The sequence below is a fragment of the Anguilla rostrata genome, chromosome 8, assembly GCF_018555375.3.
Source record: "Anguilla rostrata isolate EN2019 chromosome 8, ASM1855537v3, whole genome shotgun sequence".
NCBI lineage: Eukaryota > Metazoa > Chordata > Actinopteri > Anguilliformes > Anguillidae > Anguilla > Anguilla rostrata.
In genome coordinates this window covers 27,554,406-27,582,056 of record NC_057940.1, presented here as the reverse complement: position 1 = coordinate 27,582,056, position 27,651 = coordinate 27,554,406, and the positions used below count along the sequence as shown (strand labels likewise).

Genomic DNA, 27,651 nt, shown 5'->3' with positions numbered 1-27,651 from the left:
AGAAACAGGAATGACCTGATAGGCATCGAGCTCGACTCCCCCAGAGTAGGAGCCAGGCTAATTGTTTCCATCCACAGGAGCAGTGCAGATAAGAGTGTTTGTGCTGCACAGACGTTTCTAAATCCTCACACACGCTCCGACACAGTGTGGCACTGTCCTGCATTCTCTCTGACTGAGTATGTCCATCTCACACACCCACAAACAAACAGACATACACACTCACACACACACAAAAGCAGCGGACCACACTTACAGTTCATTGTATTTCTTCTGCATTTCATTTGCCCAATGAAAAGCGTTGACAGCAACACAGGGTTCTCAAATATTTATTTGACATTTTTGAGCGTTTTTTTCCATCATATTATCCTGAGCAATTTTAATAGTCTACCTTCGCTTCTGCCTATTTACAAGAAAAAATGCATCCGACAGCTGTATATGCATTTCTCTCTGGTGCTGCCTAACCACAATGGAATTGTTTTTTCTCACGGTTGGCCGTGGACCCGGGTCGGCGTTGGGCAGGGCTGTGGTGCGGCCCCCACAGAGCGAAATGGGAAGTGGGGGTTTGTGCATGTTAGTTTATGCGGCTGTCTCTCAGCGGTGCGGTTTTCCGCAGCTGACTTTTGTACAGTGTGCTGTCACTGCACTGGCAACAAAAGATCCTGTGAGGAGGCGGTGATCTCTGATTTCTTGCACAGATGTCCCTCTCCCTGCTGGGGTTGTTTCATTCTCAACCTCTTATGATGCTACCATGGGAACACTCGAAATTGGATTCACCTCCCTGAAGGAACACATTTTTAACAATCCCCCGTCCCGCTCTCCTCCCACACTATATACATACCCGGCCGTCAGGCTCACAAGTCCAATTTATTTCCAATTTATCCCTTTTTTTTTTTTAATCTCCGAATTGCTAGGTTTGGTTGTGAACGAGGGGATTTTTGGTGCCCATGTTAGTCTTGGGGCTGTTGTACCATGCTTGTGTTCTTTACTGACTTGATGTGCAGTTCCAAGTGTTAAGCTGATTGGTTACTTCTACACTTGGTCTCTCACAATCCGGTTTCATTGTTGGGAGTGGTTTCCTGAGTAAGACAGACATTTTCGCCATGACTGTCTTACTCCTCCCAGCCAATGTAGAGTGTTAGTGTTATTTATTTGTACCCAGGGTTGCGAAATGACACATCTGTTCCTCCATCCTCACTCTCTGTTTTAGTGAGCTTGAAGGTTGGCAGAAAATGGACTCTATCAGGATGTGTCTGTAGGAAAAAAAAAGTAGGAACCCAAATAATCTGGGGGAAAAACATAAAAACAGTGATGGAAACCATGCCAATGTAATAGGCTGTGCTGCAGTGAACAAAGTGGTGTCAATCTGATGTTTGTGAGAACAGGTGGACTGTTCATATACACTATTTATATTACTATATGTATTGCTATATATTACTATATATTTTACTATATGCCAACACCTCTCATTTATGTTCATATATTTGTGCAGGTTTGGCTGTTTTGGGAACCAGCATAGATGTGCAATTACTGTATCACCCTCTTAACTGACCAGCCAAGAAAAAAAAATAGTACATCTATTCTTGATACACGATAAACAACATCAACAACTGCAATGACGATCACTGTAACTTTAGTTAGGAGTACGAGATATTTTTAACAAGACCATACAGAGGAAGAAGAAAGCTTTCCAGAAAGGAAGGGCATCACTGTCTTGGTGCAGTGCATTCCATCTTGGCTCTCCCAGCTCAGGGTGGAATTGCGTGCAGTGGAGAGTATTTCGGTTCCTAATCTATAGCTTGTTATCATAGCTGTACTGATTCACTGCACTCCCATACTTTTACAACCTTCAATCGGTAAATATATTAGAACCAAATACTGTGTTTCTTTGTATTTTAGCTGTTTTTTCCGCTTTAAGCTTGGTTGAAAGGATTTGTGTATAGTTTTGTTATTAACGTTTATTTCTGTGTGAAAGTGCCTGAACATTTGCCTCAAGAATGTATTTAGGGGTGAGTCAGGGTGTATAGGCAGTATGGCATTATCTTCGTCATAAACATCTACAAAAGAAAGTGAACATGGACCACCCTAAAGCAATTATTCCATGAGACCAAACCACCTCATGCCCCAGCATTATATCTATTCTAGGTCTTGTTTGTAAGTTACTATTATCGGAAATGGAAAATGCATGCAGTGCACACTTCATTAAATCTTTCCCACTCTATGTCTTCAGTATTTCAGAAATGTTAATACAATGTGTTTATCAGGCTGCATTCTGGGGAAAAAAAGAACATTTCCTGTACTTACATACCAGCTTGTGCGTTTTAGTACTGAAAGACTTTTTCTTTCAAAATTAGTGGTTTGGCATCTTGTCTGTTTTTATGTTATCTTGTATTATCAATGACAATCATAAACGAAATGCTTCAGGCTCCTCGAATATGTGATGTTGAACATGATCCACAATGAGATTATTTTCTCAAATTATTTTTCTATGGTTCCAAGGAGTAAATTGGGAGTTTGTCTTCTGGGATCTTCTCACATGCTTAATTTGTGTTCAGAGACAAATTAAGTGCCTATAATACCAACGGCCAGGATTCTCTTTAGCTACAGACTAATTAGAAATCAGTTCAAGTTCAAAATGTAAATTAGTGGAGGTGTGTTGTTTTCAACATTGACAATTCCAGTAATGTGTAATCCTGGTCCTTGAAGGCCATCATCTAGAAGGCTTTCCCTTGTGTATTTAACCAGAACTGTGAAGAATTTGGTGTATCTGTGAAGATATGGGTTAATTTTTTGAGTCAGAATTAGGATTTATTGTTTTTGCATTCAGATGGAATGACTGCTTTCAAGACTGTGCCCTTCCAGGGTTAGGATATTTCACCATGGGAAAGGTAAAGTTCATTGCATTTTTCTCTCGTACAGGACACAATACTTGAGAGAGAATTATGGTTGGACAGAAAGCTTGATAAATATAATAGCAAGATTCCTGCATTCATAATGCCGTTTGCACATTCACAGATAAAATAGGAAGGAAAAAAATAATTTAGAAAGTACAATCATATATTTCAAATGCTACCTTTTTGTACACAAAGTAACATACATACATTGTGCTTAACAGTCCACATTGTATCACTGTTACACGTCTTAAGTGCTACTGAAGTAAGGTATGATTGTGCTGAACTCCACCCTATTGTACATGTTTCAGTTCAGTGGGAATGAACACTGAGGCTTACAGGGTCTTGAGTGTAGGAGCGTAGCCAGGCTGAAAGCCAGGCCAGGCATGCCCCCAGGCAAGGTTTGACCACTGTGAGTCAGCTCCTTTTGCAAAGCCCAAGGCATGCTCAAATCCTTCCTACAGGGGATGGGTGTCTGTGGTCTGCAGAATGGGCTGGGGCCTGCTTTCCAGTGGCCAGGGAATAGGTCTTCTGCAGGGGGCATGAGGTGTCTCCCCTCTGCCAGCTGAGTTCTCCTTTCCCCCAGATTCCCCCGAACACCAGGTACGTCGGCTTTTCGCTGGGGCGTGCCGGCCAGCAGCATCCATTCGGGTGTCTCTTCCCCTCTCGGCCAATCCCAGGCCTCCCTCTTTCTCGTAAATCTGAGCTGGGCCATTTGTACCGATGGAATATTGACTCGCTCAAGCGGCCTGGCGGTTGTGGTGAAGTCTCTCTTTCAGAATGTTGAGATTCCGGCTGAAAGGCCTCTCATCTGTCACTTTCCTGCAGAGTGAAACTGAAACGCAAAGATGATGTCAGTGCTTTTGGCTACGATTGCGTACTAACCATGAGCCGAGGATTAAGCTTGTGGTGAGGGTGAGATTCAGTTATGGAAAATAAATGTGTCACAACTTTTTTAAATGGAAAAATATGAGGAGCATCTTAATACATTTTTAAATATTGTAAAACATATCATAAAATAGCAGTTATTTACCATAATTTAATACCATACCATAATTAGATGATTGCATACATATAAAATGTGTTTACAAAATATGTAATTTTAGATGGAACAGGTCAAAAGTGTGGAAAAATGTTTATAATCTATTTGATACCTAAGAACTATTGAGTATGAAGAAACATATTCCTTATATTTTGTGGTTGATATTTTAATTTAACTATGCATCTGGACAGGCATACATAAGCCTTGTTAAGCTTTAAAATTTTGAATTGCTCAACAGTTCCAACAGGGGTTGGGCATGTCTGCCCTGACAAGGAAAGAAAGTTTGATGGTTCTGGTTTGTGTGTGTGTGTGTGTGTGTGTTTATTTCATGCTTCAATGTGAAGCGTCTATTCAGACATTAGTTTTTTTTATGCAGCTGAGATCACAGTAAAGATATGCCATGGTGGAAAGGCTGATGTACGGCTGCTGAAAAAGAGGTTTTAGTGAAAAAAAAATAGAATGGAATTCACAACATGGAGGGCCAGCCCTGAACCTGTTTCAGCCAGTGGTCAGTCAACATACTGCGCCCTCATGTCTCCTCCCCTCCCTCTCTGTTCGCCGACCCTGTGGTACTGAATTTAAGGTGGAACCTCTACAAATATGGGCAGTTAGCTGATTGCCAACTGAAATATTGTCATTGGTCCGGTAAGTGCGCTCAGCTTACAGGAAGTGTGCCATCAAGTGTGCCGATGGCTTTTAGTGAAAGATGACAGAGACATGGCGGAAGGATGTTAAAAAGTTCACATGGGTGTTTCCATTCTACTGAGCGCAGATTTCACAGAAAGGGGAATCAACCCTGGGTTCCCCCTGCGGATTGCAGTCATGGAAGTGCAAGTTTCATTAGGCATTTTCCTGTTTTCTGCTCACTGGTTTCAGGTCATCTTGGGTTCAGCTTTGATTGGTCACTTTGCGTGTTTAGCTTACTTTGAAAACTCTGGAAATCTTACAGGACCAAAGTGATGAGAGGGAATCATGCATGTATCCCTTTAGCACTTTGCCTTCATTGCTTTTTCAACTGAAATAAATTTAAGTTAACATTCTGTAGCTGTATGATGCACAAGAGCAAAGTGTTGAAACTAAACTGGTTATAAACATTGTAGGCCTCATTTCCCACGAAAGTCCATCTAACATGCATTGAGTTATATAAAAATAGAAATCTCACGCTCTGCTCGTTGTGGCTTTTCAAACTTTAAATTATGCTGGGCAACAGAATTGAGGAAGCAGGTAATCGCTTTTAAATGCCATCTCAGGTATATTTTTTTATGTATTGGAACACAAGAGTAGTGCAACTCTTGTAGACTGGGCGAAAGTTGATTGCTGTAAATGAGGAGCTTTCTTCCTTCTCATGCGCCCTCCCCGACCTCTCTCTTTTCGCAAAATGCCTGAGATGCTGATACCATCGACTACTGTACATGTCTCCACAGGAAAATATAAACAATACAGACCGTTTATTTGCTATCTGGGGGGAAAAGGGAAAAAACAGAAAGAAAAATGCACAAAGAAGCCTGCTGGCTAGCTCATCTGAACAGCTAATGGGTATTTCTGAGGACATTTCTCAGATCCAAAAAAGAAAATGAAGACCGCATAATATGAGCCTTTTGCAGGCCTTGGGACTGGCTTGATTAAAGGCAGAATCCTGTCAGTGTGTCGCACCTCTCCTGCTATGTAACTGTCCCACAACTTTCCATTTATTCCTTTGCCAGGAAGCTCTGCTGAAGGGGCCATTCTGACAATGTGCGCGTGATCTTTGAAAAGGAATTGTAACTTTTGTACCATGAAGATGCTCCAAATTCAGATCTGTGCAAGAGCGTTTAAACTCAAAGACATTGCGCTCGCGAGACAGCTGGCAAGCAGCTGTACCACCTGCAGCTCCGTGACAGCTAGCTGCTGTCAGCATTGGAGGCCAAATGTAATGGTGTGGATGAACTACGTCCAGATCAAATCTGCAGATGCAATGCAATAGATTTCCATATGTGTCCGGGTTAACAGCTACATTAATTCCCCCTCCTTTTTTCCTGTAGTGCTTTAAAGAACCTTCTCTGTGTGTAGGTGTTGTTCTACATCCAGATTCTGGGATAAACGGGATATTTAAATAAAGCCCTGGGATTGCTTCTCTTAACATGGACAAACAGCGAGCTTTATTTTGATCTATTGCAGGGATTAGAGTGAATCGTAGTGTGACGCTACCCCTGAGACTGACTGCCAGCCCTCCACCCCAGCCCACTCCCCTGTGGTCAGCAGAACCCACACTGCCCCAACTCCGCAGTAAGTCAGACAGCTGAGAAAGCAGGATTCTAAGGGGAGAGCTGTCAACCAATCAGGGATGGTGGAATTCAGTGCGGACTGTACAAACCGTGGGCGGATTTATTTGAATAGTGTGTATTTTCTTTTCGGAGAGCTTGTTAAAAGGGGAAAGCAGTATTTGTGGTTAGTGATGGGGGGCTGTCCTTAGCTAGTTTCATGCTAACGGTTTATTTAGGCGCCCAGTCCACAGGAACGTCACAGCCAAGGAACGGTCTGATCCGAGTGATGGATTGCTCCGAAGTGGTTTAATCAAAGTCTTCATTTGGGCTCCAAAATCACCTGGAACAGATATGATTTCTCTACACTAAGAACTTTTTCTTTAAAAAGAGTCGTGTGTTTTTGTGTAACAGCACAGAAAAAAAGACCAAGAGATTAGATTGCATGATGCCATGGACATAGCCATTAATTACATCAGCTTTTCAGATCTGCAAGCTATCAACTTCAGGCATACACGGGGGTATAATTAGTTGTTACCCTTTACACGTTTCTGAATTTTAGCTCTGATTTACTTGCTAGTTCATATATCAGTTCGACCACCACCCAGGCCATTTTCCATATCGACACAAATTACCCCATTTCTGAAGTCAGGCCACCTGTTACACTGACCGTTAAACCAGTATAGCTGGATGACTAATATTTCAAAACCTAATTCCTCGGAATGATCCATCTGTGCAGTTAAAAATAGTTTGTGGACAAATCCATCAAATCCCGTGCTTTTTTGTTTTAACAGCATTAATTTGGAATTACTTAAACAGCACTGTCTGTTTATTTCAGCTTAAAATGAAATTCAGTATATTTTATTGGATATACCGTTGCCTTTGGTGATACCACATACTGAACTAACTAAAGCATTTTAATCTGAATATCTTCCAGACATCCATATTTTTCATATTTTTTTTTAACAAGTGACTGGCTTCACTGCCATGGGTTGAAAGGTTGCCCTACTCCTCCAGAGATTAGTGATTGATCGAGACCACATAGAAGCAGGAATTTTAAGTGAGCTTGCTAATAAACAGAACATTGCCTTAATAATGTGAACTTTCTACGTACAAATATTCATTAAATATGTAAGTACGAAAAGATGTGAAAATTTGATGTCGTTGGTGTTAATTTTTAGTTGTGCGTGGCAGTCACTGGCTAGTGATTTTCTATTTCACTCATTTTTCATACAAAGATGTTAGTTCTTTTAAGTTAAGCATTTTTACTTAGTAGCTATGAATATTCATGTAATGCATCTGGTTTGAATAATTTCATTTTATCTTGCTCTTTCACTATCTGAAATGTATTGATGCAGACTTATTTGGTGGGCTTTGATCTGAAATGATTGGTAAGATTTTTTTAAAATCTCATGCATATGGATGAGACTGGTACTAATTTCATGAACCTCTGAGAACTTCCCTGTAAAATTATCTGATTCTGCTAGAATGTTGAATGTCTTTGGCTCCTGAGAATCTTGTGGAAAAGATTTCCTGTGCATTATTGCTTGTGTGATGATACTCATCTGTTAGACTTTTTAGACCGTCGTCACCATATAGTCTGCCATAATGCAAGAAATGGTGTTCTAAATCACTTATTTTAACATTCCATATACCAGCATTATTATAGAAAGTTCCACTTGTGTCATTGTAGACATTTTGAAAAGGATACAGTAGCTCTTTTAGAATGTCATTTAGAAATGGAGGTGGAACACTAATGGCTAGAAATACTGTATATACCACAGTCACTCCTAAAAGCTCCCCGATGAATAGTGCTTTAAACTAAATGACTTTACTTAATGCTACCATATAATCTCACATTTTTCTGACCATGTAGATTTATCACGTAGTTTACATTGATTGTGCTTCATTGTATTGCCTTCTGATTTTGTAGGATCAAGACCATATTTTAAAAAATACAATACTTGTCACTTAATGTGCCACGAGAAAAACATTACCATTGTCTTCTGGAGTGAAAAATGGCAGTAGACTACTGTGATTTATACAAGAGAAAATAGAAAGGTTTTGTACATTCATCTGTCAGCATGTCAATTTCCTGTTTCGTTTTTGTCGTACAAATAGGAGTTAGTTGCAGAGTACGTCTCTCTCGAAGTCCTGTGAGTTATGCAATGGCTGTGTGTGTACAAGGGCTGTTTTATAGAATTTGTAATGTGTTATGAGTATTTGATGCTCAAAGTGGGGAAAGAATTAGGTTGTACACACTTCTAAGAGAGTAGAATTGCAGTGCAAAAGAAAATGGAGACCCTTACGTACATTTACATTTACCAGGACTACATTCATGGATGATGTAATGAACCACATAAGGAAAAGCTTAGTCTGAGTCCCTGTGACCAATGGGATTTCAATAATGGGACTATTTTGTTCCCTGGGATAGACAGTTTCCCATAAAGATTATGTATTTCTGACTTCTGGGAATCTTTGGTGACCTAAACAAGAAGGATATTAAAAGCCCTGCAAAAATAAATAAATAAATAAGAAACTTTAGTAGAATGTGCAGTAAAGAAAAGCATGCAGTTTTGTTCTTCAACGTAATTCTTATCACTCTCCATAATTTGCTCGGACAAACATAAATTATATATTTCTTTTCATCAATGAAATCTGACCGGAATGCGCATTAGGATGTATATACTTTTTCCCTTGAAATTTTTTCTATTGGAAAAAAAAAAAAAGGTTTATGGTAGATCATTTAATCCATGTGCAGCTATTAGTGCTGTAATTAGAGTACAGTGGTTGTTTTATTGAATGTGTGTATCTGTGGTTACATGGCCAATTCAAGGCTAGTGTTCTGAGTCACCTGCTATATTAGCGTTGACTGTGGACAGACATAATTCCACCACAGTTCTCACTGTAGTTGGTGCTTTCCAAGAGCTATTTCTTGCTGGAATACTTACAATACCAAATAAGCGTATGCTGAAACGGAACACCAATTCACAAGGGGAGAAAACACTATAATGTGTATTTTTAATTTAATTTATTCAGGAAGTATGTGTATTGTAATCTGAAATAGTCTCTTCAATTCATTCTACTACCCTCCATTCAAACACATCATGTTCCCATTACTGGGGGCCTCAGCATTTTTATGAGTTTTGACGCATGCCCTTCTTTACCTCACTAAATCTCTTTGCACGTTGTCCCTTAGCAGTGTGATAGATCGACTGTTAGGACCAAGTGGATTTTTTCTTATGTGCTGTGCCTGGGACCCAAGCTTCTCTCTGGTGTTTATTTTCCAAATCAAAATGAAGAAATAAGAGAACAAGCAGATTTGAATGAAAAACGAAACGGGCTTTCAGCGATCTGAAGGCTGACATCATTCTGGAAAACAGTCAGAATAGCTAAACGGTGATTAATGCTTTTTTGTTTTTTAACGACTAACACTGGATGGACCTGTTTTACTCCAGATACTGGGCCACTCCAGGCAAAAGGGTAGAGACACTCCAAGTCCTGCATCCTGTAAATCAAACTGGCACATCACTGGCCCAAAATCCATGGACTTTCAGAGCAACTGAACAACAAATGTGGGATTAATAAAGCAGCCATTATGGTTCCTGGATATTGGATAAAGGGATTTGTGCCAGCGGTGGTAACTGCTGACAGCCACTCAGCTGGGAGTTCATGTTTCTGGAAACTGGGTATTTGTCCGGACGGCTCGCAGAATCGGGCCTTTTTCGGGAGAGTGATAGCAGCCTACAGTGCGTCCCCTGTAAAGGACACTAGTTAATCTCTGGGCCTCTACCTCAGTTGCTCCCTGCAGGAAATTCTTGGTCCCATTTTGCACTGATCCTCTGATATGACTCTACTGCACCACAGTTGAGCAACAAGGCAGTAGTCACCCACAAAGTCACTGAAATGGTGTTAAACATTAACACCGTTTCATAATGCCATCATATACTGTAAACTTGGTTTATTGAACATTGAGGAGTTAATCCTTCAGAGATAATGCAGAAATGTACTGCATGCATGCCTGTGTGCTCTGAGATATGAGTGCCCGCCTCCTCTTCTCCCATGGTGCTCAGCCTTTACCCCAGGAACCCACTTCCTTGGGAGTGTGCCCTTTCCCTCGACTTGGACTGGGGTCTTGCGGTATCTGTTCACTCCAGGTTTGGAGTTAAAAAATAACCTCTGGCCCAAGGCAGAGCACTGGTCTGGTACTGGTCCGAGTGGGTCAGTCCACATGAGACTCCAGTGAACCAAACAGGATCCCAGGAAAAGATGCAGAGAGACTCTGCTGGGTCCTTCCTTCCCCCCTGCCCCCCCCCCCCTCCCCATTTTAATAATGCCACTCCTGACATGCATTTTACATTCAGAGTGGCTGCTTGCTGCAATTGGCGTGCTTCTGACCTGTACTGAAACAAACAGCCCACTGTGACCCCGTACAGGTTCTTGCTCGCATTTTGCAGGAATGTCCACGCTTAACTAGGACTCAAGCGGAGCCACCCATCAAGTCTGCATGAGGTCACCGACCAAAACAGACCCCAAGAGACCCACAACGTCTTTTCTGAAATGCGGTCATGCTGTTTGCGAGGTTTAAGCAACTGTATTTTCATTTAGGCTTCAAGCGAAACTGCAGTGCTTTGTGTGAAGACTTTAAAACTGATTTGCTTATTTGAGTTGGCTGTGGAAAAGCAGATCAGATTGTAACAGCTTGGATTGCCGCACAATTTTTTCTCCAGGGCTAATTTACTTGTTACAAATTTGTCTCTTTTACAACCCCAGAGGGAGGTATCCATAATAATTTTTATAACTTTTGACTTGAGAGAAATGTCCCTTTACTGGGGAATTAAAAAGAAGAAATGGACTCCTGGAATTAATGAAAGAAAAACACATTTGATGAGGATTTGTTCGGGTCCTGTACATTTAAATTGATGATATATTTACAAAGTTACACTTCATTTTTTAACGATGAACAAGGAGGCACTTTGAGCCTGTTTGTGTGAAATTTTGACATGCTCTGATGTTAAAGTGCGTGACATTCCCTTTTCCTACCCCTGATATATCAGTTTGAATACTGATATAGAGATCAGAATTCAAGAATGCAAGCTGGGTTTCCTAGGCAACATAAGCACCTTTTGGTGAAGTGCTATTTTGTAAATGTTTACTTTAAACAGAAATGCACTGTGAACATTAGTGACATTCATCTACCTTGTAGATAAGCTAGAATGCCTGGAATTGCATTTAGGTGACCAAGAGCATTTGTAAAATAAGTTAAATTTGTAAGTATGACTTACACCCACAGAGATGAAGAGATGGATTGTTTCCAAGAGGGTTAAGCCATAAGTTGATTAAGAAACCATGAAAGGATTTCAAAATTAATGTCAAGACCTTGGTCCTGCAATACCACCATACTGGGACCTTAGAAAAACTCTATCTCTATAAACGAAAGTGTTCTGATTCCTGTCCTGACTGTATGATCCAACTGCGCCTGTAAATCGCTGTAAATAATTCTTCACTCGCACTCTCAACTGTCTGCTTTTTATTATGTGTTTTGTGGGGTTATGAGATCATTTAAATCCCTTGGGCTTGGAAGCCTCATTATGGCAACACAATGGTATTGTATTTGTGGGTTCATTATCAGAAAGCTCTGGGCTCAAATCCCTGAATTACTTCAGTAATAATCCAGGTATTTAAATGGATGATATACATATGCAGCAGAGCTACGCACAACAAAGCACAACATGCTATGGCATTGTTAATAATGATGCATCATAACTGTGAAATGGTTTTACAGGGCAATATATATACCACTGGGGCTATGAAATACTAACTAGATTTTGGATTTATGTCAGCTAAACCCCAAAGTAATCTGTTGCAACTGCATGTCTGACAGTTACTACATTCTAATCATGTTAAACATTAGAAGTGGTTTAAATTCCATGCCATTCATTAGGTATATCCTGCTCAACAACATGAGAAGTCACTGTACCCTGCAATGTTTTCCAGTCACAGTGTATCTGTCTATTCAGGCTGTTTTCTTTTTCTAATGTAACCATAACAAAGCGGCAAAGTTAAATGGAACTCCTCCAAGATGCCCATGTAAAGCTTCTCCATTAGCAATTTGGATTTGGTTTCATTGCTTTTTCTTATGCATTATGCTTCTTAGCCCCAGTCTCTTTCTTCTACTGCAAATGTAAGATAGAATTTTGTTGATGTTTTCAAATAATTTCCATCCAGCTGCTCCAAGAAAGGCCCAGGAAGGGTGATACACTGTGAATTGTGAAAAGTCTAAAAGAATTCACAAATAAAACGGGGGTGTGCGTACGTGACAGGATCGTCTAGGCTCTTTGCATGTTGATGTGGGTACCCCTAGCATGACCACAAATTTCTTTTCCTTTTTTTTTTTTTAAATGCACTCTGGTGGAGCAGCAGAAACACTGTTTATACAGAAGCCTGGTCTCTGTATCCTTGCACTGAGCCTGCCAACAAACTTTCCTGTCCAGTCAAAATGAAATGAGATGGAAAGCTGAGCGTTTTTTTTTTTTTTTTATTACCCAAAAAACCCTTTTCACGCTCTGCACACCTTTTTCAGCTTTTCTTGGAAGTTCTAGAGGCTGGCACATATGTGCAGTGCACACAGACCGTACCCCATTTGGAGGACTGTGTTTTTTTTATTCCCCGGCTGCTTAACATGCCTCTCAAAAAAAAAAAATATATAAAAAAATATGTCGAGGAAAACAGGCTGCCATCCCACCTGAGAATGGAGCGCGCTCCAAAACAAACCCACTGACTGGCTGGTAGACCCCGTGCACCCTGTTTGACTGAGGGGGCTCGGCCTTCACTCTGTCTAACCAGTGAAAAGCCCTCATTTTTCAACTGGAGCGTTCCCCTGGTGTTCGCCTTTGATCCTGTGATTTATGCTTTTTTCCCAGGCCGCTGGTTTCTCTTTCAGCCCCGCGCACAGTTACAGCACGGGCTGTGTTTTTCCTTTTCGTTTCGGCATGGTTTTAACATGACTAATTATTAAATGTCCGCATTAATTTCTCCTTCCCCCCCCACCACTTGCCTCCCCTCCGCCTCACTTCCTTCCTTTCCCTCTCCTCTGTCTGCAGTCTGTGTTCCACCCCCTGTGCAAACGCAGACAGACAGACGGAGATGGATAGACAGAGAGAGAGAGAGGTGGACAGCCGCAGTGAGTGATGCCTTTTGATCTTCCTGACCAGCTGTTTCGTAAGCACGGACTGGGGGGTCGTTAGGGTAATCTAAGAGGCGGGGCCAGATGACCCGCCCCCATCTCAGGATCTGCCTCCGTCTCAGTGTCCCCCGCCCTGCTGATTGGCCACTGAGCAGACGCCTCATTCAAGCGCTGCATCAGAGGTTAACCAGGGGCGCGCACTTTGTCACAAGCATTCAGTGAACTCGGGAGCCAGGCTGTCAAAGGAGCCTAATTTAAAAACGGTTAAATAAAACCCGTACGAATGATCTCACTGACATTTCCAATGCTGTGCTATGAGCATGATATACGATCCCCCTGGGCAAATTAACCGCAGAACACGCTCTTGTTATGAAATGTTTTCACGAGAACAAATTAAACAAAACATCTTTTATGCTAAGGGTGAATTTGTTACATCGGCAGTAAACTGGATATTGTAAGAAAATATGAAAGTTAACATTCTGGCACCCCGCTGTGCATTGGCAAATGGGCATACCAACATGCTGACACACAAATGAAGCACTGTATGTGTTCTGTTTACGGCTGTGGTGGTATTAGCTAGGAGGAAACCTGTCCCTGCCCATGCGGAGCGAGAAATCCCACTCTATAAACATAAAACCATTATGGAAGTGGCCTGTGGGTGAATGCCTTCCTGAACAAGGGAGCTCCTTATCGCTAGTCATCCTGTTCTGCAGGGATAATGGACTAGATCACTTTTGCTCCCACTACTTTTCCCTCTCCTTCTCCTCTCGGGATCTTTCCAGCACTCCTCTTTCCCCTTGGTTGCCAGTACCCCTGCCTCTCATTAAGTCTGAGTATGTGACCCATTGCTGTATTGGATGGTGACGTAATCAGCCACTGTGGCTTGTCACCGGCTTAGGTCAGGTGGTGAGGTAAGACACTTCTAATCACACACAAGACTCTGGGATGCACCCACATCCTTTCTTTTCCTCCGGAGCTTTCTATTGGATCATGAGCTGAACCTGTAATAAGAAACTTTTGATCTGTTCTTCATTTGAAGTACTGCAGTCAAGTGTGGCAAATTGAGAGCAAAACAAACAAAACTGCATATAAACTGACTCCACTGCACAAAATAGCAGTAAGGCTGTGAAATACGCATGGCAGTTTGTGTAGTACCTGGGTCTAGAAATACCTGCAAAAAAGCCTAAGTGAGAGCAAGTATGTGGATATAATCTTGGCTTTCAAACACTGCATGTTAGACATGTTGTGCATTCTGCCTCTGTCGCTATACATGGACAGATACAGTATGAACAACAGAAATGGCCAAGCATGTCTTGCAGATATTTATTGATTTATTTATTTTTGTGAAACAGGTTCGTTCATGTCATTGTTGTTCACCAGTTTTTGACTTCTTTGATACATTTAGAGAGAAACTCTTTAATTGTAGGTAAAATTATAATATTAACTGCATCTCATATATTCTGTTTGATCTGTAAAACAGAAAATCAAGCTCTAAGTTGTTGCCTGTTTATGATTTTTTTAAAAAAAAAAAGTATATCATAATTATTGGTGCCCCTTGAAATTCTTATGAATAAAACCTAATAGAAGTATATTCCCATTTGTTATTTGACTTTTTAATAATTTCATCTGAGTCATCTAGAAACTCTTAAATGGTTATTCAGTACTTCATGTTTCGCTATGGTCTAAATTTGAGGTGGCACACATGCCAAAATCACATAGGTCAGATAGCACACCGATTAAAAGAGACAAAGGTTGTTGACCTTCAGGCAATATATCAGGCAATGGCTGTAAATTAATAGGACAAAATCTCTCCTTTGATACAAAATTGCAGAAGCTGCGTGCACCTTGAGGTCCCAAAGTGTCCAAAATAACAACTAGATACTGCCTCCATACCAATATACTATTTGGAAGGACTGTCAGAACAAAGCCTCTATTGTCATTAAACTACAAATGTAAGCACCAGTTTGCTAAATGTCACTGGAACTTTGATTGAAACTGCCGTCTATGCTTTGATCAGCAGTCTTATGTTTTGGCCACAAACTCCAGAGGAGGGTTGGTGTGGAAAAAAAAGAAATGCAGAAAAAACCTAATCCGGACTGTGAAGAGTGGAGGATATGCGATTTTATGGAGCCGTTTTATTTCCAAAGATCCTGGAAATGTTCTTAGGATACATGGCATCATGGCCTCCAACAAATGCCAGGAGAATTTAGACCAAACCCTGGCTATTTCTGCTAGGTGGCTAAAACTGAGTTTTGGGCAGATCTTTCAGCAGGACAATGATCCAAATGCATTCTAACAAATCCGCAAAAAAAAGAAGAAAAAAAAAAGAATGGTGACTACACCTAACCACAGAATCAAACTTTTGCAATGACCACCCCAGTCCTCTCACTTGAACTCCACAGAAAACCTGTGGGGTGCGCTGAAGAGGAGAGTCCACAAGCAAAAACCAAAAGCCTGATGGATCTGGAGGGATTCTAAAAGGAGAAATGGTTTCAGATTCAGTTTTATGTTTCTCCACCTCATCAAACATTCTAGAAGGATCAGTGCTCAGTGCTTGGTAATAAATACTAATAAAATTTTTCAAAAAAACATGTAGGCCTATCAGTTTAAAATATTGTGAAGGTTACTGGTCCATAATTAACAGAAGAAACTTCGTGGTTAAAATATTCTTTGACTAATTTTCGAGCCTTCAACGACATTTGAATTCAAAGTAAAGAGCAAGAAGAATGTAATTCCATGAAATTCAGTAAAACGAAAATGCTTTCCCGAACAGAAAAAAGACGCCTTATATAGGCTAGGGCTGTCACTGGTGTTCACGCTACGGTACTTGAGTTGTTTGAGGGATGAGGTGGTAAAATGAAAATAAAAACACTTGGAACAGTGCTTATACTGTCTGCAGTAGCGGGGAAAGCTGAGTGATTCGATGCTTCGTTCCGTTTTTTGTGCTTTTTGCATGGGAGTGAGTGGCATTATGCCGAAATAAAAAAACGACTTGGCGAATTAATAGTTTTGCACGAATAGAATTAATTGGATCTCATTTGTTGAGGCGAGCTAAGATACCCCCGACCAGGTATTCTATGAAAAAAACAAACTTCACGAAAGTCTGCCGACCAAAACATCAGCCAAGAACGTCTTCAAGATGCACCTCGTGCGGTAATATGTTCCGGCAACTATGCGTCAGTGGTGACTGCGCCTCGCCAGTCCAAAAACATCCGCCTCCTCCCCTGTGTCCACTCTCTTCGTCCAGTTCTCAGTTGTACTTTGCCACTGCCACACGCTTTTGCTCGTAAACAGCCTTTCCAGTTAGGCAGACGTGTGGTGCCAGAGTGATAAAGTTTATCAGTTGCCGAGAACTGTCGAACGAAGGGGCCCTCACCGAGACGCAAACGGTGCATAGCTCCCGCTTCCAGTGAATTTCTCAGCCCCAAATATGGGACACGAGCTCATGTTGTTCTGAGGAATTGAGATTAATTCAGGATTTTTTTGTCCTCGCGTTCGTGGACGTGTTACAAAAATGGATTTAAAAAAACTCTTGGTAGATCGTTGTTGAATATCTGTAATGTGTTGCTATGAGAGATTTGGCGGTCTTATCGAGGATCTGAATTTTGCTGTAGTTTCTAGTTAACATTATCAATCAAATTTCAGAGGAGAATTAGCTTCCCTGTATTTCGAGACGCGTTTGAGTGAATTAAGTTAAAACAATTATTTATGAGCCACGTTTTATTGTTGTAATATTAGCAGGGGCTTTGGAATAATTTATGTTGTGTTGACACTTGGTATCAAACATCACGACTATAATCTCAAAATATTAATAAATTATGGGCACATTGCACCTAACATGATTACTCACTGCAAATGGTTCACTTCAGATGAATGGATTTACGAAGTTGAAAAGATGAATATCTTCTGAGAATGTTTCATCATTATTTTCTAATGTTACACTCACTCTAGCTAATGTTTGACAAAAACTGATAATTAAATGATAAGTGTATTTAAACAGATCCGTGTTATTGTGTTCAGAAAATGCTGCAGTCCCATGTAAATTGTGGAAATGTTTATAATATAGATTTTCGCTTTTAAGCGTTTTAAACAATTTCACAAAATCATATCTCAGCCCATGCAGTTCTCACCAGGCTAACACACACGACGTTCCCTAATTGTCTGACTTGTTTGTATAATGACGAATATCCTCATAATTTTGCACAATGTATCCAATTTTAAGAGAAAAATATATATACATTTCCCAGTAATGGAACATTTTGCAGCTGAAAAACACTTTTTGTTAATGACTCAATTGTAGTCATTTTTGTACCAGAAGTATATACATCAGAACCTTGTCAAAAACCCACAAAGGCATTGGTATGTCAATTTGTAGTAACCTTTCAATAATAATCTTTACCATTAGTCAATAGTCATTACAAAACACCTGACATTTAATGTTCTGTACATTCACTTTCATGGTTTGATAAAATGCATTAGTTTATATTTATTTTTGACATGTACATGTATGATGCATGCATTTTAAATGAAATTTCATTCACTTGTTAATTTTCTATCCCATGGGTAGGAAGGAATTAAATGCTTAAATTATCTGCTTTAGATGAATGACTTTGCACATGTGTGGTTATTACAAATCTCCAAGAATGTAATGACATTTAACATACCCACAGGCCTTTTTTTCTGAATCAAGTTGCAAGAAAAGCATTTATAAAGCTCTCTTTAGAATGATACGTAATTTCATAAATTTTTGTATTTGATTCTGTTTACAGCCCATACAAATCTTTACCTTTTGTAGTGATATTTGTCCCTAATTTATTATTGAATGTTTGGTATTATTTTATTGTATGTAGTATTTTTTGATACAGCTGGTTTAATTTAGTGGCATTTAGAGAACAGTACATTCCTGTATGCACTGTCTACATGGTGCTGATTTACTGTATTTAGTAAAATTGTAGTTTCATTAGCAATAATGACTTGCAATTTGGATTGTATGAAAAGAAAACTCGAACTCAATGTTCTAGACATTACAAAAACATTTACTATTGCATTCACGGGCGAAAATGCCAAAAGTATGAGCAATGAGGTCTTGTAGCTGTAAGGCACTAAAGATAAAGGAAGACCCAAACTGAAACTACACTGTTTGGACCTCACATATGAGAGCACCGATGTCATGTTGATATAATTTCAGGGCATCTTGACATGGGAGAGGAACTGAAATGTTCTTTGACACATCTGTTGTTTTTCCTTCCCTGTTGCTTAAAGTGCTTCACTGTACAATGTTTGCACAGTGTTCAATCATGAGCTGCCAGAAGAGCTGAGAGTTATACACAGATCTATTGCACTTTCTCTGCAGAGACCACATTGCATTGAGCGTCCACAAACCAAAGCCACGTGAACCTTCCCCACCGCTGCCTTCTCTCTAATCCTGTCGAATTCTTAACCAAGCATAAAAGCTGATTATAACAGCATGCATTTCTGAATCACTCGGAGCTAAGTGGAACCAATCGCCATTGTTCGATAGAGTGAGAACCTCAGCTGCAGTTTTGTAGAAAAGCACTTCTCATTGTCAAAAGCTTCTTTTTTTATCAAGGTAATTGCACTTTGAATGAAGGCCCTCGTGAGTTGCATAAATGATTCATATGCTATTTTTCTAAGGGAGCGGCAGACAAAAACCACAAATCAATGCAATTTAGCGACAGAAGGAGGCTGATGCCGAGGACTGAAGATGAGACGAGACTTACAGTTCTGTGTCGGGCTCGGAGAAGTCGCTGAGCTGCATGCTGCCGTTGGAGTGCGGGGGTGCTGGAGACGGCTCCTCGCTCCTGCAGCTGCTCTGACTGCTGGCCAGGCTCTCGTCCTTCTGGGCCGGGGACGGCTTGTGGAAGGAGCCCGCTGCCCCCGGCTCGGACGAGCCTCTGAAGCAAGGGCAAAGAGTGCGCAGCTCCTTGTAGAGGGTGTTCATGCGCGGGGTGGGCAGCCACGGGCAGCCCAGGAGGCTCTTGAAAGCCACGCGGAACTCGGGGCTGCGGCAGTATATGAGCGGGTTGAGGCCGGAGTTGAAGTAGCCCAGCCAGTTGAGGAGGCGGAATATCCTCCTCTCGGGCATGTTCCTGTCAAAGACGTTGATGATGTTGGCCACGAAGAAGGGCAGCCAGCAGATGGTGAAGGCTCCCATGATGAAGCCCAGCGTTTTGAGGGCTTTGTGCTCCTTGACCACCGTCAGCCGCGAGGGACGGCGCTTGGAGTTCTTCCTGCGGTAGGAGCCCGTGCCGCCCCCCGAGCCGGCCAAAGGCGGAACGTTGTTGTTGCCGTGGTGAGGCGGCTGGGGCTGGGGGGCCGCGCCCTCACCCTGGAAGCGCAGCCGGTTCTTGTCTATGAGCCGCATCTGCCGCGTGGCGATGAGGAAGACGCGGGCGTAGACGAAGATCATGACGAGGAGGGGGATGTAGAAGGACACCACGCTGGAGATGATGGCGAAGGGGGGGTTGGTGATGAAGTCGCAGCAGGTGTCCGTCTTGTAGCACGCGACGGCCTGCTGGTCCTCCGCCCGCCAGTTCTGGTTCATGATGGGCACGAAGGAGGTGAGCGCCGACACGGCCCACACCATGCACACGATCACCCGGGCGCGGCACTTGTTCAGCAGCACCTTGTACCTGAGGGGTCGGGTGATGGCGATGTAGCGGTCGACTGCGATCACGCACAGCGTCTCGATGCTGGCCGTCACGCACATCACGTCCACCGAGGTCCAGAGCTCGCAGGACCTTCTGTTCAGCTGCCAGTCTCCCGTAACCACGATGGTTGCCCCCAGGGGCACCACTAAAACCCCCATGATGAGATCAGCGCATGCCAGGGACATTATGAAGATGTTGGTTATGGTCTGGAGCTGGGAAGTTCGTGCAATGGCTATAATGACCAGCAGGTTGCCCACCACGATCAGGATGATGATCAAGACCGTAAGCACTAACAAGCCCAAAATTTCGATCTTAGCGTCAGTGTCTAGCGTGCCATTGATGGTGCTGCTGTTAAGCGAGTAATTGTCCATTTTTGCCAAGGAAGGGCTTTCAGCTGCAGCTTATATTGTTTACTGTATTGAAGATTAATTTCAGTTGCGTCCCTAAGTGATTGCTCATATCCCCAAAATTAATGCAGGGAAATAAATATAAAAATTAATAGAATTTGGCTGAACATTCCTATCTTTCACATATTCACCCTCCGTTCAAAGAAACAAGGTTAAATAAGATACTGACATATTGCACGTGCACTTTTCACACATTTCTGAATAAGTTAGTATTACCATACAAATGGCCTTTTTGGCTTACCATTATGTTTTCAAAAAAAGAGAAAGCAAAACTTTCTTCTGATGTCTGTAAAAGTGACATGTTTGTACTGTCAAGGCATAGTACGGTCCCACGTGCAAAAAAACAAGTGCTTTAGATCCTGTTTGGTTATTGTTGGTCACTTATATGTCCATGGATAAGAAAGGAAAAATCACTCGGCGAATGAATTTGAATGGATTTGAAAATCACTCCATCTTTGATTAGGGTGGAAACGCTCTTCCTGGTTAAGCGGTCCTGTCGTGGAGAGTGTCTGCATTGGACGGGCTCCCCTTTTCCCCTGTGCTGTGTGACAGCAGTGGCACTATTGCAGAGAGCGGAGCTGTGGCAGAGCTGTTAGAGCCATGAGTTCGCACTCTGTAACGTCTCCTCCCTCCTCCCCTCCCTCCCCCTCTCTCTCTCTTGCTCTCTCACTCGCGCTCTTTCTCTCTGACTTGCTCTCTCTAATTCTCATTTTCTCGCTCTCTCACTCACTTAGTCTCTCTCTCTCTTTCACTTAGTCGCTCTCTCTCTCAGTCTCTCTCACTTGTTCTCTCTCTCTCTCTCTCTCTCTCAGGCTCAGGGCTGGAGCCCAGCGTACTGGTCCGACTCAGGCAGTACTGGCTTTAAGGGGCGGGGCTGTGAAGTGTGCCATTAAAGAGGCGGAGAGGGACAGGGACCTCGCGGCTCACGGTCGGCTCATCCTGGCTCACGGTCTGCCAGCTCATCACCGTGCCGGGGCTTTTCAGGGCTCTGTGGGAGGGCTCAGGGCTTTTGGACCGCAAACCGCCATGATCTGAATGCTAAAAGGAAGGCTATAAATGAGTATTTTATTGTCAATATGCAACAAAACTGCCAGACTCAGTGTGTGTGCGAGGAGGGAAAAACACCCTGAATTGTCACACAATCAGGCTTTGAAAACTTGTTGTAGTTTCTGCTTTTACTTTTGCCTAAAAAAAAAGCAGGTTTGGTGTATGTTAACCCACGAGAGTGTTTCTGTCACCTGATCTTCTCCGAAGGAACGTGAATGGCTTCTTAAATGCCGGCCGAGCAGATAGCCATCTCCATTCTGCTCTCAGGAACTTGTGTAACAGTTTCACAAACAATATGCTGTATGCTTCAGAATGCATGGCAGCTGTCGGTGCACACCCAGCAGGCACACATGAGGATGTACAGTGGTATAATTTTGTTATGCATGATGTTGGTGTCCAAAAAGGGATAAAGACTATTTCTAATTTCTTGCTGACATTTATTAGTTAGTACATCTTGTATTTCAGGCACTGCTGCAGGGAAAAAGGATTTGTAGTTGGCCTTGTGCTATTACTCATCATAAATTCTCACTTCCTATTTAAGATGTCTCTCAGTGATGTGATGGGGTTGGAAGCAGGGAGGTGGGCTGGGGGTGAGGGGTGAGGGGTTGTTGGAAAGCAGTTACAAATCTGTATTAATGGATATCATGACATGTCGTGAAATAGAAGGCCCATTAACTGGTTGCAGCTGCCACGATCTTTAGCATTTTAGCTACAATGAAATGCAAAAAGTGTTGGTACAGTGAGACAGAGATTTCTTTTGTGTTTGTTTTGGCTCTCTACTCCAGCACATTGGCTTTGAAATAAAAAAATGAATATGAGGTTAAAGTGCAAACTGTATTTACATCCATATTGGGTGGTCTGTGTAGGAATTATGGTCCTTTTTATACATACTCCCCCATTTTAGCGGAGAAAAAGTAATTGGACAAATGAACATGATCTGAAATAAAGACATCATATTTAGTACTTGGTTGCAGATCCTTTTCGATTGATGATTGCCTGATGTTTGCGATCCGTAGACCTCTATAGTTCCTTTCTTTCTCCACATTTTCCTCTTTGGTATAGGTTGATACCCATCCCATCTGCCCATAAGACTTCATTCCAGAACTCTACAGTTTCTTTAATGTACCTTTAGCAAACTCTAACCTGAGGCTTACAAGTGCTTTGCATCTTGTGGTGCACCCTTTGCAGTTATGCTGGCGTAGTTGCCTTTTTATGTCTTTCACACATCAATGCCAACATTCTAGACAGTGTTCTGAAAAGTGGATTCTTTTCACAATTAAATAAAACAATCTTTCTTTAAATGAACTAATGATTCCAAGACGCACTGTTATTTACTGCCAATTACTTTTATCACCTAAAATGGGGAGGTATGTAAAAAAAATGGAATACATGGATTGCCTGAAATAGATGTAAATACCCTCTAATTAAAGCTGACAGTTTGCACTTTAACCTTATATTCACTCTTTTATTTCAAATTCAATGTGCTGGAGTACAGAGCCAAAACAACAACAACAAAAATTATGTCACTTCCCAATGCATTTGCATTTCACTGTACATCCTGAGAAAAGTGATCATTTTTTCCTCTGCCTGTTTGAGAAAATGGCCGCTCTTTATCTGTAATACTCTCTGCCTGAGGGGAATGTGCATGTTGAGGAAGCGCAGAACTGATTTTTCTGTTGCTCTTTCTAACAAGTACGGGCACATGAGACACCCCCAGCCGAAGTGGAAATCGGTTGCTTCCCCCCTGCCCGGGCACATGAGCGCTAAAAATAATTGATGCTTATCTCGCCCACAACTCACGCCAGCCCTGCACAATGAGGAAGAACAATCAAGTAAATTCTTGGCGTGCCGGGGAGGCTGAGGGATTCAGTGAGTGGCATGCTTGAGTTTGTCGCGGAGTGGTCCGCCCCTCCCCGCCCCCTCGTCTGTCCGTCACCTTACTCAGTATCAGCCCCTCAAGTAATAGTTTCCCAGAATCATTTGAAACACAGTGCGCACCTGTGTCTTTAAATTCCCCTTTTTAGGCCGCCTCACTGTTCACATACCATGGCGATAACAGCTTTAATAAATCAGATTACTCCTCAGTAACCTCAGAGAGAATTGTGTGTGTGTGCATGTGTGTGTATTTTCCTCTCATTGCCTGGCAACTCTAATTGCTAATAACTAGCGCTCATATACTGTTCAATGATCAGTATAGGTACAAATGTATGAATGCTGCTTATAGATAACTGGTTGTTAACATCTGGAAATAAAGGGAAATAATGAGACAATGTTCTAAAACTTAATTTTCATTTTAACAGTTTCTATTCTAAATTTTTAGAATCTCTTTCCTTTTCTTTGTCCACAATCATGTCTTCCTAGGAGTTGCTTCCTAGTTTTCAGTGAGCTGGAAGACTCCCAGCCAACTGAAGACCCCCTTGAGGTGCTGCTTGAATTAATTACAGACCCAGGTGGCACTGGCACACTCACATTCAGGATTCAGTTTCACGTTGTGGGGCATATCGCTGCACAAACTGCGTGCGTTTCTGCTGGATTTTCTAATCTGGCTCTATAAATCTGGCCATTTTATCACCCCCTGGTCTAATTAATTAATCCACCTCAGCTGGTGTGCAAAGCTCTCTGGTCTGAACAGGGTGCTGTGTATCACCCAAGTGGGTGCTACGCATTGGTGGTGATTTAGTTGTTTCCCACCTTTACCATAAGACTGTTTGAGATCCAGAGGGAAAAGGCACTATAATAATGCAATCATCATCATCGTCATCAACGCGCCGAGTAACACTTGCTTAGGATGTCTTATAATACATAAATTGGTTAAATAAACCTTCTGTTCTACAATTTTTTAGATTGTTTCCTGAGAGAATTGGAGATAATTATCATACCCACATGTACCAGTACCTCAAGTACAGTATATTTAGTCATAAAAGTAAATCTTTTACTTAAACAAGAATATATTGTTATTACATATTTTGTTGTTATGACCTGCTGTGTTATTCAGGGTTCACCGGATTAAAACGGCAAATATCAAATGCCAGATCTGCTGAATGGCATCCGTTCTTAAGAATGACTTATGCTATGCATACGGGAAAATCTCGGCCCCATAAGGACATTCTGTACTAGCATTCCCCGGGCCTCTTTCTACATGGCTATTGTAACTCGTGTTAATGTTTTTCATGTGGATGCCAAGCGAGTGAGCAAATCGGTATGGAATGGAAGTGTGGGACTGCTGTTGCGAGGCCAGTGGTACACCTCACACATTTTTGTGATGGCTGGTGATGATTTCTGTCTGTCTGTACACATGACTATTTGACCGAATGAATTGCTCCACTGAAACAAGCAAGCTGACAGATTTGGCTTGTTGATTTAGTGATTATGGCTTTTTTTCCCCCCAATCACTCTCGTATCACGTATTCTTTCATATTGTAATGCTGTGTGGGAACTGGCCCTTGACATGCTTGCACTGTGTCCGGGGGATGCTGCGTAATATTACTGTATGTCCTCAGGAGAACTCATACCTTTTAGCTGTAACAAGTGGCTGATCTTTTCCAGATGGCATGCATGAGCTTTCAGTGCAAACTGGGCTACGGAATTATTATATTAAGTTCAGCCTTTAATCCGTCATGGCTATTTATTTTTTCCTGTTGTGCGTGTTTATCTTGTAATTATTTCCCATAATGGTGTGTGTGTGTGTGTGTGTGTGTGTGTGTATATGCATGCATGTGTGTGTATTTTCCTCTCATCGCCTGGTATTTTTATACAGTCTATCGTGTACACTCATTTATGTATGTGTGCTTATGTTACCCTAGGAAAGAAACTGGGTTTGTCCAGTCTACATTTGTCATGGAGGCTTACTGGTCTGGCAGCTTGTATTAGCCGATTTCCGCTGTGGCTTAGCTGCTCGGGGGTTAGCGTACGTCCTTACATTTTGGCAAAGACCTGCCGTCCTTGTTATAGTACTATTTTCCCCCCTCTGACTGGGAGAGTTCCAGCCCATTCACCCAGCTGTCAGAGCCCGTTCCCTCACACCTCCAGTCTCCCATCTCTGCGCCCGTCCAAAGGGGCGTGCGGTTTGGCTGCCTTGGTGCGTTGCATTGTGGTTGCGCCCTAGATAACGGTTCTCCCCCTCTCCCCCTCTTCTCAGTTTCTGTGCAATCAAAGTTATCCGTTACCTGGGCAATAAATGTTCTCTGCTGGTTGAACCTTCCATTAGTGTGTGATTTTCATTTCATTGTGCAATATAGAAGTACAATTTACTTTCTGTCAATATGATTCATTTCGATAGAACTGCTCTCCCTACGCCCCCACTCACCACACCCCCACCTTGCTGCCTTTACCGTATTTTGTAATTCAGCCAAAGCTCTCCAGCGAGCCACAGCAAGGAAATGGGCTGTAGTGGGAGAGGTCAGGATGATGTTTGGGATGCAGGAACTCTGGAAGAGCATCATGAGGACTTGAAAGAAGAGATCACCGCACTGTGGCAGTGTGTAGGGATAAGCAGAGAACAGAGCTGCTGTGGAATTGGAAGCCTGGCAGTCTGGTCATTTGTCTTATTGTGAAGATGTCATAAGCATTAGCTGGTCCTGCTCCAGCGGGCAGGGTGACTGGCACGGACCAGGGGTGTTGATGGAGACAGGGCCAAATAAGGGGAGGCTTTTTGGCCTTAAGGAGGGAGCTTGATGGTGGTGATGGAGGCTGCTGGATGGATGCTTCCTCCACTGGAAAGACCTGACTAGTTCTCCCTGTTTATACCCTGGACACAGCTGAAATGGTCCTCCAGTCAGTGCTCATGTAGTCAATGACTGGTTTCCTCATCATTACAACATGTCCAGCATGGTAAGATAACCCTAACTGAGCTCCTTTTGACCACTGGTCATAAACTGTAAAAGAATGTAATGGGTACTTGGGTTACACCCAACACAATGAGGATGGGTATCAAGCCTTCATTTGCTTGCTTTTTTTGTCTGCATACTTATTAACATTAAAAGCAGAAAGAAACATAATCTAATTTAATATTAGATGAGCAAGCAATTTTTACACGGGTAGCCTTGGGCCTTTTTGTGCTGACAAGGTCATTTTTTGTCTTTAAAATGAACATCAAGGAAGCTTAATTTGGAAGATCCAAAAGTAGAAAAATCCCAATATAAGAATGCTGGTATGTCTAGCAATGCTCTTTCCTTAGATTTCCCTTGTTATAAAACCACCTTAGTTGACTTAAGTGGATTTTGCTTACATTTATACATTCTGAATGAAAGAGGAGAACAAGAGTTTTTTATCAAGTTTATCTGATCAGGGCAAAGAATCATGTATTTCTCAGTATGGTGGATATCAGGGCATCTTTGGATGCACGTCAGGCCGACAATAATGAGCTTTTCAGACACCACAGAGTTCATACCTCATAAAGATTAATCTCTATGGTGACCCCTTCCATATTATTAGCATGAATTTTTCTCAGGACTGCTAGGCAAGGTTTTAAAGAGGAGCCCTGGGGACTTTAAAAGGGAATACATTCTTCAAAGCAGGAAATGTTTTATGAAGTCCTGAGCCCTTCAGGAGGTGTTTGATTCAATCCGCAGTGCAGTGAATTATGGCAGCTGGGGAGCTGGGTGGCCAGGGAGCATTAAAGAGCCTGTTTATCATACAAATTCTGCCAGCTTTCCTTGGGAATGTTTCTCTGATAGCCATGGAAACCATTGGAACGTTCAGATCTAATTAGCAGGTTGTTTCCCTCATACAATGGACATTCCGGTTCCTGGACGGCAAACGAGTGTGCACCTTGGCACAAGAGAAATCAAACGGAACCAGAAATGTGGTTTAACACCCTGGCACGGGAAATCGGGATTTGTTGCTTGTTGTTAAACAGGGATTTACAGAGTGGTATGAAAAGAGTGGAATCGTTCCAAGTATTATAGTCTGCCTGTCCCCTGGTGCTACTTTAAGTATGCAATTTACCTTCCCTAATGAGCCCTCTCCCTGTCAGAATTGTCTTCTGTGTTTTGGGGCAGAGCAAAGATTGAGTAATATTTTTATGTTGTACAAGCAGGCAAATGAAAATAAATATGCACCGAGAAAACATAAATATCCGCCCCCCCTCCCAAAACACAATGCAGTCTGCAGATGTTTGTGAAGGGGTCCAAGTGTCCTGAACTGCAGGTCCTGTCCTGAACGGGGGACTT

General features: G+C 42.1%; 1 protein-coding gene and 1 long non-coding RNA gene across 6 annotated transcripts in view; one reads left to right on the top strand and one right to left on the bottom strand.

The window, feature by feature from the left end:
• Window positions 1–27,651, top strand: part of LOC135261312 (uncharacterized) — a 74,387-nt gene that overhangs the window by 4,236 nt on the left and 42,500 nt on the right. For 3 of the 4 annotated variants that reach the window (XR_010331873.1, XR_010331871.1, XR_010331872.1), the window contains exon 2: window positions 6,088–6,195. This is a non-coding gene — a long non-coding RNA (uncharacterized LOC135261312). Of the gene's footprint in view, window positions 1–6,087; window positions 6,196–9,628; window positions 11,690–27,651 lie in introns of those variants that run through there. The other variant, XR_010331874.1, reaches the window with a different exon arrangement.
• On the bottom strand, window positions 311–21,074 carry LOC135261308 (beta-1 adrenergic receptor-like). Of its 2 annotated transcripts, none has more exons than XM_064347495.1 (2): window positions 19,098–21,067; window positions 311–3,723 (listed from the first exon to the last, which is right to left on the bottom strand). In XM_064347495.1, the coding sequence occupies exons 1-2, from the start codon at window positions 20,396–20,398 to the stop codon at window positions 3,696–3,698; spliced, it is 1,329 nt and encodes a 442-aa protein (XP_064203565.1). In that variant the 5' UTR covers window positions 20,399–21,067; the 3' UTR covers window positions 311–3,695. The 2 variants fall into 2 exon arrangements, with proteins under 2 accessions (XP_064203565.1, XP_064203564.1); XM_064347494.1 differs by lacking the exon at window positions 311–3,723 and adding an exon at window positions 14,886–15,830 and having other exon boundaries at window positions 19,098–21,074.